This window comes from Thamnophis sirtalis, unplaced genomic scaffold, assembly GCF_051295495.1.
Source record: "Thamnophis sirtalis isolate CommonGarterSnake01/CBP01778 unplaced genomic scaffold, rThaSir2_p1.2 scaffold_9, whole genome shotgun sequence".
NCBI classification, from domain to species: domain Eukaryota; kingdom Metazoa; phylum Chordata; class Lepidosauria; order Squamata; family Natricidae; genus Thamnophis; species Thamnophis sirtalis.
The window spans coordinates 3,519,976-3,531,103 of record NW_028261389.1 but is presented as its reverse complement, the minus strand read 5'-3'; the positions used below and the strand labels follow the sequence as shown (position 1 = coordinate 3,531,103).

Genomic DNA, 11,128 nt, shown 5'->3' with positions numbered 1-11,128 from the left:
ACAACTCCCAGAATTCCCCAGCCAGCATACTTTAAGTTGGATGGACTTCAACTCCCAGAATTCCCTACAAAAATCAAGGCTGGGGAATTCTAGGAGTTGAAGTTCACCTCCCCCTTAAAGTCCCCCAGGTTAAAAAACAACAACACTCCTAAGAATGGTAGGCCAAAGCCTCCCAGGAGTCACCTGCTTGAAACAGGCGGCAAATAAATTTAATACCCATTATAAACCAGGGGCAAACGTGGAAGCCAGCCCGAACTGCAGTTCCCGTCACGCCCCGCGCGCGGCGACGCCACGCCGTGCCCTTAACGCGCGTCGGGCGATAACGCGCCCGCCCCCCCCTTGCCGTCGCCTGGCAACGGCCTGCCAACAAGATGGCGGCGTTCGGACCCTGAGGGAATGAAGCCCCAGGCGAAAGGCAGGGAAATGCCGGGGCCGACGCCGCCCCGGTCGCCGTCGGCGCTGTCGTCGCAGAGCAGCCACTTGTATCCGAGCAGCGTGGCCTCCCTGGAGGACCGCATGGCCATGACGCGGTCCTGGGTGGCGGCGCCGTCTTCCGTCACTTTCTCGCTTCTCCGCGCCGGGCCTGCACGGGGCCAGGAGGAGGAGAGCGAGGAGGAGGAAGAGGAGGAGGAGGAGTCCACCGAGTCGGAGACCGAGCTGGAGCTCACGGAGGAGGTGCGGCCGGTGGTGGTGGTGGTGGTGGTTTTGGGGGTGTGTGCTATCAGGGGATTTACGGGAAGGGAGAGTTTTGGGTGCGCGGAGGCATTACGGTAACGAAGAATGGCTTATGGGGGCTTTTGGAAGGTCGCTCCTATACGGAAATTATGGGAAGGGGGGGCTCCTGAAGAGACTTGTGGGGTGGGGACTTTTGGAAAGGTGCCTCTACATGGAGCATTACGGGAATTGATGAAGGGGCTCTTATTGGGAGATTTACAGGAGGGGCTTTTTTTGGAAGGGGGTTCCTATACATTCCATTATGGGAATTGAAGGGGGCTTCTGGGGGGAGTTGGGTGGGTTGGAAAGGTGCCTCTACACAGAGCATTATGGTAACGAGGGGCTTCCTTATTAAGAGATTTACGGGAGGGGCTTTTGGAAAGGTGCTTCTACATGGAGCATTACTGCTATTACGGGAATTGATAAAGGGGCTCTTATTGGGAGATTTACGGGAGGGGCTTTTGGAAGGGCAATAACAACAATAGCAACAAGAATAATGTAATACTTGGAACTGCTTCCATCCTGCGCTGAATATCTGTAACACCAAACATCCAGATTTGCCAGGTAAGGAATCAGTAGATGGACAGGGATGCCAAACCCAGGCTGAACCGCTGGCTGACTGTGCCATGATGATGATGATGAAGGAGGAAGAGGAAGGAGGAGGAGGAAGAGGAGGGGGGAGGAGGGGAGGAGGGGGACAAGGAAGGAGGAGGAGGAAGAGGAGGAAGAGGAAGGAGAGGAAGAGAGGGACAAGGAAGGAGAAGGAGGGGGAGAAGGAAGGAGAAGGAGGAGGAGTGGAGGAAGAGAAGGAACAGAAGGAGGAGGAAGGAGGAGTGGGACAAGGAAGGAGAAGGAGGAGGAGTGGAGGAAGAAAAGGAAGAGGAGGAAGGAGGAGGGGGACAAGGAAGGAGAAGGAGGGAGGAGGAGGAGAAGGAAGGAGGAGGAGGAGTGGAGGAAGAAGAGGAGGAGGAAGAGGAAAGGAGGAGAGGGAGAAGGAAGAGGAGTGGAGGAAGAGGAGGAGGAGGAGGAAGGAGGAGGGGAGGAGGGGGACAAGGAAGGAGAAGGGAGGAGGAGGAATGGAGGAAGAGAAGGAAGAGGAGGAGGAGGGAGGAGGAGGGGGACAAGGAAGGAGCATGAAGGAGAGGGAGGAGTGGGAGAAGGAAGAGGAGGAGGAGGAAGACTGCCCTCTGCTGGCCATGCCTCACCAAGCCACAAGTGGTAAATTTTGCATTTGGATTACTTTCGCTCTGCCCCACCGTCTCTTCCTCTCTTGCATGCCTGCAGGTGTTGTTTGACGGTATGTTGAACGAAGGTACAATTGCCGAAGCCCTCCACACCTTGGGACGTTCCGCCTCCGGCACGGAGCGTGTCTACCTTCACCTATCACTTTCGGTGAGTTTAGGAAAACTTTGTCCCCAGCATAGTCACCCAGGTCACTGAGATGTTGCCTAGGCTACTCCCATTGAAACACTGAAGCACAATAAACGCAGAATAATAAAAAATGAATACTCTGAAGAATAGATGCTATAACCATAAAAACAGGAAAAAGAAAAAGAAGTTAGGAGAAAGGGGGGAAAGAAGAAAAATGATTAAAAATGGAATTTGTAAGAGCCCAAGAGAAAATGGATAAAAGAGGAAGGACCGGGGGGGGGGGGAAGAGTTACATTAGTAGATTAAAGGGAATAGTAGTATGATTGGCATTGTTATTCAACTGATTACGAAATAAAGAATGTATAGTATATTGTTAATTGTAGACAAAAAATTGGAAGAAATGCTCTCTAGGTCAAAACATAACTAGAGGATATATATATATATTGTTTATAGTAAAACAGACCAATAGAGAAATATGAAACAATCATTTGGTGCCCTTTTTGAAGAGGCAATTGAAGATATCGTTTATGTACTGTATTTTTTGGAGTATAAGATGCACCTTTTTCCCTCAAAAAAGAGGCTGAAAATCTGGGTGCGTCTTATACACCGAATACAGCATGTTTTGGTTCTGGAAGCCCCGCCCCCTTCACCCAAATGGCCATGCATAGCCTCTAGGAAGCTTTCAGAGAGCTCCTGGGGGCTGGGGAGGGCAGAAATGAGCGAAAAACAGGCCATTCTTTGCTCATTTTTGCTCCCCTGGCCCTCCAGGAGCACTCTTGGAAGCCGCCTAAAGCCTATGCATGCCCTTTTTTTGAAGAAAAAAAAAACGGGCCTGTTTTTGTGAAAAACGGGGCGTTTTGGGGAGGTTTGCAGAGTGCAAAACCTTCCCCCCCCCCAATTTGCCTCTTCAAAACCTTGGTGCGTCTTATACTCTAAAAATATGATATTCAGAAACAACAAGTATTTAGAAAAAGGAAAGTAATGGAAGAAAATAATTTGGCTGAAAGGGAAAACCAAGCTATGATGTAAAATGGATTATGTAAAAGGAGAGGATGTAAAATCCGGTCAACACTTTGTCACTATCATATGTGTAAAGTTGTATTTAAAAAATAGAAAAAACTTTGGGAGGAAAAAGAGGAAGAAAGGCTGACCATTCCGAGCTCTGTCCACCGAGAGCAGGATTTTGAACTCGGTGGGTGAGTCTTCGGGATCTCCTGCAAAAGCTCTGCAGGAGATTCACCGGAAAGAGCCCCCTGACCTCCCCCCTCTCTCCCCCTTTTTATTCCCCGCAGGATTATCTCTTGAGTGACGTCCATGTCCTTTACAAATACATTCATCTCGAAAAGCTCAATCTTTCCTACAATAAAATCAGCGGTATGTCAGCTCCACCGCTACTAAACCCTTGAAGTGGTCGGCCATTGGACAGGGAGTCCTCCACTTACGACCGTTCATTTAGCGACCATTCAAAGTTGCAGCAGCACTGAAAAAAAGGGACAGATGACCGGGTTTCACACTTGGGATCCTTCCAGCGTCCCCAGGGTCACGTAATCCGCCTTCAGACACTTGGCAACTGACTCGTATTTATGACGGTTGCTTTGTCCCGGGGTCATGTGATCCCCTTTTGCAACCTTCTGACGAGCGAAGTCAAGGGGGAGATCTCGATTCACTTAACAACCGTGTTCCCAACTGAACAACGGCAGCGATTCGTTTAACAATTGTGGCAAGAAAAAAAAAGGTCATAAACATGGGGCAAAAACTCACTTAGCAAATGTTTCGCTTAGCAGCAGAAATTTGGGACTCAATTGTGGTCGTAGGTCAAGGGACTACCTGAACAGAATATCTATTTTCATGCAGCATTCAAGGGCATTGGGATGATCCTGGGGGACAAGACACAGAGGCAACACAGCCAGCTGATAGTTCGAACTCCCATTTATTGTTCCAACTTTCCCCTGCACACTAGCTCCCTCCCTCCCTCCCTCTCTCTCTCTCTCTCTCTCACACACACACACACACACACACACCCCTCCAGCTGCGAATAGTCCAGCCAAATGCCTTTAGCACGAAGGCTTCAAGGCGAGAAATCCAGCGAGGGAAAGGAATATGGCTGCAGCAGTAAGGCAAGAAGTCCAGCGAATACCAGACATCGACAACGACACACAAAGCTCCACGTTTCTTCCCAACAAGCACTCCTCCCATGGTGTCTCTTTAAGCCTCAGTCCCCAGGTGTGCCTTGTGAAGAGGGGCAGGGCATTCTCCTCCTCAGCAGATGAGTCAGTCTGCACTGTTCGTGCCTTCTCTCTGCTCTCCAGGCTCTTGGATCAGGAGGAGATGCGTGTTGCTCATTGCCTGAGCTCCGTCACTCCTCATCTCCGCTGCCTGCCCTCTCTTCCCCACCCCACACCCCTCTCTCGCTCGTCCTGCCCCGTTCTTCCCTGCTGGCAAGCCGTCCCAGACTCAAGGGACCCTGAGCTGGCTTGTCCTGCCCTCTTCCCCACGTTCCTCTGGAGCCAACGAAGCTGCCCCCCTCGTCCTCCATCGGCCCCAGCTCCAGCTCATCGTCCGCAGACCCATTCAGATCCCAAACTAGAATTAAAATCAGACCAGCCTCAGTTGCACGTATCTTTTTCTATATCCCTCCTCTCATTTTTTCTTTTTAGATCTCTCTTGCATCAGTTACATGCCTTACCTGTTGGAACTGGATGTCTCCCATAATGCCCTAACGACCTATTTTGACTTCCGACCACCCAGGAATCTCCAGGTGAGTTGCAAAACACTGCTGTGCCTGAGGTTTGAGTGTGGCTCACACACACACACACACACCCCTCGCAGTTAGCTGGCCAGTCAAACTGCCTTGTTCAAACCATCATCTTCTGGGAGATGACCGGGCTGAGGCTGTGGGAGGGGTCAAATGCGTCATTAGTCATGAGTCCCTTCTGCACCCACGAGAGATTTCAGTCCAGCCTGTGAATTCCTTCGACTCTTATCTACTGCCAATTTCCTCTGGCTGTTAGTAGTTCAGATTCTTGTAGAAGCTTAAGCGTGCAAATCAATCTTTAGGCCCATTTGAAATGCTTGGATCTCCTTGGCGCTTGACACTAAATGGAGAAAATGGAATTTTTGATCTTTTTCATAGATCGGCTGCATTTATCTTTGCAGCTGAGGCTAAGTGCACTTAAAACCTTTGTAGAAATTTATAGAATTCCTTCCTTTCTTTCTTTTTCTCTTTCTTTCTCTCTCCCCCCCTCCCTCCTTTTCCCCTTTCTTTTTTCCTTCCTTCCTTCCTCCCTCTTTCTTTTTTTCTTTCTTTCTCTTTTCTTCCTTCCTTTCTTTATTTTTCTTTCTTTCCTGTTTGTCCTGAACTGAATTGATGATGGTGACTGGGCTGCGATATAAGACAGCAATAGAATACTTAGAGTTGAACAGTGAGGCCTTGGTACTCTCTGAGTTTGGTGGTTTCCTTGGAGACATTTCCTGACCCAACTAGGTAACATCATCAGGGCTACAGGGGAGTGGGGTTTCTCCCTGTTTATACATTGGTGGCTTGCCCTGTCTGTGTTGTTAGAAGTGATTTTGGTCATTCCTTAATTAGGCTGTTGTGTTTACTGTTTGTTGTCTGAGTTGCCGGTTTGATCGGGGTGTCCTTAATTGTTGGTCTAGTGTTAATCTTGGCATTAAACTCTGCTTATTTCAGTGCCGATTGCTAGCAAGGTTACGCTTAGACTTGTTTCCTTTTCAGCTCTGTGATTATCTCTCTCAAATGGTGTGTAAACGTTTTTTACCTCATTGTGCCCGTTGATGGCTGTTTTTGTCAGAGTGCCAGCTTCCAGGAATTCTCTAGGGATTTTGGACTTGGCTGTGCATCTTGGATGCTCACAGTTTCCCTGTTGAAACTATGGTCAAGTCATGTGTTGCACACATGTTTTCCTCATATCTTCCGACTGCTAGTTGGTTAGGATATCTTCACGTGTTCTCCTCCATTTTTTTGTTCTCTTTCCAGGTGGCTAATTTTTCCCACAATGACATTCCAGAAATGAAAAACCTTTCCGATTATCAGTCGCTCACAAAGCTCATACTGGACAGTATCCTTTTTAAAAAAAAAGATGCATTTAGAACAGAGCAGGGAATTTGTCTGTTCAAAGCCCTTCCTTGGATCCCAGTAGATTCCCTGTCCAAGCTGCCTTTTTTAAAAGAGGATATTCTTGTTTATTAAAAAGGAAAGAAAGAAATGAAGAGGAGGGTTGCAAGCTGTACAGCAAAGGCCACGGCAGTCCCTGCAGCCTTTTTAATTGTAGCAATTAGCACCCTAATCATCCTGATAGGGGGAAGTTTTAATCGGCCTTCCATCCATTGGATATTTTGGGACCGATCGAACCTACTTATGACGGCCGTTTTGTGAAGCGCTCATTCACCCCAGCCCTTGTGTTACGAAACCACTCTTAAAAGTACAGGTCGTCCTCATTTTACGACACATTGGAGCCCAACATTTTCACCGCTAAGCAAGACGGTCGCTAACTGAGTTTTTGCCCCATGACACGCCCTTCCTTGCCGCAGTTTTCTGTGGCAGGATTTCATATTTCGGTTGCTAAGCGGGGCAGTTGTGAAAGCGAGTCTTGCCTCGATTTTATGACTTTTCTTGCTGTGGTTGTTAAGCGGATCGCTGCACTCGTTAAGTTAGTGACGCGGTTGTTAAGTGGATCCGGCTTCCCCATTGACTTTCCTTGTCAGAAGGTGGCAAAAGGGGATCCCTGCGACCGTCACAAATCGAGTCAGTTGCCAAGCGTCCGAATTGTGATCCTGGGACCGAGGGGATGCTGCAACGGTCGTTAAGTGTGAAAAACGCTCCTAAGTCATTTTTTTCTGTGACATCGTAGCTTTGCATGGTCACTAAGTGAATCATCGTAAATTTGTAAATTTGGAGGTGGCACAGTGGTTAAATGCAGCACTGCAGGCTACTTCAGCTGACTGCAGTTCTGCAGTTCGGCTGTTCAAATCTCACCGGCTCAGGGTTGACTCAGCCTTCCATCCTTCCGAGTTGGGTGAAAAGAGGACCCGGATTGTTGTTGGGGGCGATATGCTGACTCTGTAAACCGCTTAGAGGGGGCTGAAAGCTCTATGAAGCGGTATATAAGTCTAACTGCTATTGCTATTGCTATTTGCTACAAAATTCCTCTGAAGACCTCCCCAAATCCAATTATTTTTAAAAGCTCTTTTTTATCCAACTCTACAGAAAAGCATCATTTGCAGTGTGGCCAGAACAGATGTTCAAAGCCCCTTTCTTTATCCAGATAATCCTTGACTTACGACAGTTCATTTAGTGACCGTTCGAATTTACAACAGCATGGGGGGGGGAAGGGAGATGCAACCGTTTTTCATACTTATGCCCATCGCTGCATCCCCAGGGATCAAAATTCAGACGCTTGGCAACTGACTATTTATGAGGAATGTCCCGGAGGTCACACGATCCCATTTTGCGACCTTCTGACCGACAAAGGCAAAGCCGGATTCACTTAACAACAGCGTCACTCACTTAACGACTGCAGTGATCCACTTTACAACTACAGCAAAAGAAGTCATAAAATTGAGGCAAGACTCGCTTTCACAACTGCCCCGGATTCTCAGCCGAAATCTTGAAATCCTGCCACAGGAAGCCGGATTCACTTAACGACCGTGTGACGAATTCAACAGTCACAGCGATTTCACTTCCCAAGCACGGCAAGAAAAGTCATAGGATGGGGCCCGAATGCCTTGAACCAATGTCTCCCTCGGCAACAGGAATTTCTGGCCGTCGGAAGACGAGGACTGCTTGTGAATGCCTCAAAAATCCATGTTTTTTTCTGCAGTCATGCTCTGCCTCCACCCTACGGCCTCCATAGGCCTCCGTGACTGTGCATATCATGCGCCAGGAGATGGATTGACGTCATTTTCCTTCAAGTTGTCCTCCGGTGGGGACCGATCCTTCGGCAACGGGTCCCTTGGAAACATTTTTCTCTCTCCGGAGCGGAGAGACATATCTTGGGAGAAATTCTCCTGGCTTAAACAGGCTTTCACATGTGTTTATTGTTTTTAATCCCTGGTTTGATACTCAAACGCAGAAAGAATAATATAAGTGCTTCAAGGGGAATCATTTATCAAGCACCTGTTTCCCCCCCTACTCAAAAAGCCTCTACGCAGTGAAGTCAGTAAATAGAGACTTGGAAACTTAAGCCTGTTTCCAATTTCGAGATGGAAAATATTAAAAATATTAGATTACAGAATAACAAAGATAGACTAAAATATTAGAATAGGATAGAGGATAGGATAGGATAGGATAGGATAGGAAAGGATAGAATAAGAAATAGAATAGAATAGGGAATAGAAATAGAATAGGGTAGGATAGAATAGAATGGAATAGAATAGAATAGAATAAGGAATAGAGTAGAATAGAATAGGGAATAGAGTAGAGTAGAATAGAGGATAGGATAGAATAAGCAATAGAATAGAATAGGGAATAGAATAGAAATAGAATAGGGTAGCATAGAATAGAATAAGGAATAGAATAGAATAAGGGATAGAATAGGATACAAAAGAAAAGAAAATGCAGAATAGAATAGAGACAGGACAGGATCGGAAAGAATAGAATAAGGAATAGAGTAGAATAGAACAGGACAGAATAGAATAGAATAGAATAGAATAGAATAGAATAAGGAATAGAATAGGATAGGATGCAAAAGAAAAGAATAGAATGAAGAATAGAACAGAGGCAGGACAGAATAGAATAAAATAAGGAATAGGATAGAATAGAATAGAATAGAATAGAGTTGGAAGGGACCTTGGAGGTCATCTAGTCCAACCCCCCCTTCACCCAAGCAGGGGAGCCTACACCATTTCCGACAGATGGCAGCCCAGTCTCTTCTTGAAAGCCTCCAGGGATGAAGCTCCCACAACCTCCGAAGGCAACTTCTGTTCCATGGGTGGATTATTCTCACTGTCAGGAAATTCCTCCTTTTTTCCAGGTTGAATCTCTCCTGGTTCAGTTTCCATCCATTATTCCTTGTCTGGCCTTCGGGTGCTTTGGAGAATAGCTTGACCCCCTCCTCTCTGTGGCAACCCCCCAAATATTGGAAGACTGCTGTCCTGCCTCCCCTGGTCCTTCTCTTCCTTAGACTAGCCAGGCCCAGTTCCTGCAACCGTTCATCTTATATTTTGGCCTCCAGTCCCCTCATCATCCTGGTTGCTCTTCTCTGCCCTCTTTCCAGAGTCTCCACATCTTTTTAATATCGTGGCTACCAAAATTGGATCCAATATTCCAAGCGTGGCCTTACCAAAGCTTTACAGAGGGCTATCAGTCCCTCCCTTGAGTGAGGTACTATGCACAGTGAAGTCAGTAAATAGAGACTCGGAAACTTAACTTTTAATTCCAAGATGTAAAATATTGAAAACATTCTTCCTGTGCAGCTTTCGCCCCCTGGGAATCCCGAGTCAGTTGCTCCAAAAGGCTCAAGACGAACATTTTTAGACAGCATCTAAATGTTGCTTAGATACCATCAACATTTGCTTAACCTCCTGTTTTGCTGACTTTATTCTTATTTCCCCCCCCGAGATCATCACAGCTCCCTGATGGCCAAGCAGGTAGTTTTCCACTTAATTATTGAGCCCAAAGTTCCTGTCGCTAAGTGAAACAGGCATTCAGAGAGTTTTGCCCCATCTTAACGACTTTTCTTGCCACTGTTGCTAAACGAATCGTTGCAATTAAGGATGGCAGTGATTCGCTTGACAACTGAGACAAAAATGGGGTAAAACTTCATTAACAAAAGTCTCACTTAGCAATGGAAATTTGGGACTTAGTTGTGGCCGTAAGTTGAGGACTACCTGTACCAAGCTGTAGCTTTGGTCTCTCCAGCCCAATATTGTTATAGCTTCCCTGTCTCCCCCCCCCCCCAAGTTTCAGAAAAGAATCTTTCCCGGCTTGCTTTAATTTTAATTTAATTTTAATTTAATTTATTTTTAATTTTATTTGTCGCGCTGCTGATGACGTCACGTACGCGCTTTGATCGGGCGCGCTTTAGTGGACCACGGTTTTGACGGGTCACATCCCGGCCTTACCTGGAAATGCCAGAAGATTAAATTTACAGAATAAGAGAGTTGGGAGGGACCTTGTAGGTCATCTAGTCCAACCCTCCACCCAAGCAGGAGACCTTACACCATTCCTGACAGATGTCAGTCCAGTCTCTTCTTGAAAGCTTCCAGGGATGAAGCTCCCACAACTTCTGAATAACAGAATAATAACGGATTAACAGAGGTTGGAAGGGACCTTGTAGGTCATCTAGTCCAACCTCCCCACCATTCCCGACAGATGGCAGTCCAGTCTCTTCTTGAAAGCTTCCAGATGAAGCACCCACAACTTGTGAAGGCCGGCTGTTGAAACTCTTCTCTGTAGGAACAAATCTCATTCCAGCCATGACTAATGGGCTCTTTTCAGTGGATAGAACAGTGTTTCTGAAGCTTGGCAACTTTAAGTCCTGTGGACTTCAACTCCCAGAATCCCCCAGCCTGGGGGATTCTGGGAGTTGAAGTCCACAGGACTTAAAGTCGCCAAGATTCAGAAACACTGGGATAGAAGAAACAAGGAAGAGTGGAGCTTCCTAATCATCCAGCTCATGGTGGTCCCATGCTTCCCCAAAACGTCAACTGGACGGTCTCGTTTTGTTTTTCCCTCAAAAACGTTTCGCTTCTCGTCTGAGAAGCTTCTTCAGTTCGAACGTTGGCACGGAAGAAAGTTCTAGAACTGACGCTAGAACCGAAGAAGCTTCTCGGATGAGGAGCGAAACCTCTTCAAAAGAAAACATTAAGTTCAGTTGCCTCTTGAAAAAAAAAATGCACCTTTGGGACAACCATGATTTGGATGACGTAGAATCTCCACAGACTTTGACCAAGAAGAAGCTTGGCGAGGGCGCCAGTCGCCCGTCGCTCGCTCAAGTCAACCTCTCCCTCAGGTTCTCTTCCGTCCATGGAGTTTTTCTCCCCAAGTCCTTCATCCGTGAGCTTTTGACCTCATCCAGGTGGC

The 11,128-nt window shown here is 47.0% G+C and overlaps 1 protein-coding gene across 3 annotated transcripts in view; it reads left to right on the top strand.

The window, feature by feature from the left end:
* Positions 1 to 351: 351 nt before the first annotated feature.
* LRGUK (leucine rich repeats and guanylate kinase domain containing) overlaps positions 352 to 11,128 on the top strand; it is a 31,842-nt gene continuing 21,065 nt past the window's right edge. For 2 of the 3 annotated variants that reach the window (XM_087722675.1, XM_087722676.1), the window contains exons 1-5: positions 352 to 675; positions 1,999 to 2,106; positions 3,378 to 3,459; positions 4,743 to 4,843; positions 6,083 to 6,164. In XM_087722675.1, the coding sequence (XP_087578801.1) occupies positions 397 to 675; positions 1,999 to 2,106; positions 3,378 to 3,459; positions 4,743 to 4,843; positions 6,083 to 6,164 (652 nt within the window). In that variant the 5' untranslated portion in view covers positions 352 to 396. The remainder of the gene's footprint in view (positions 676 to 1,998; positions 2,107 to 3,377; positions 3,460 to 4,742; positions 4,844 to 6,082; positions 6,165 to 11,128) is intronic. The other variant, XM_087722677.1, reaches the window with a different exon arrangement.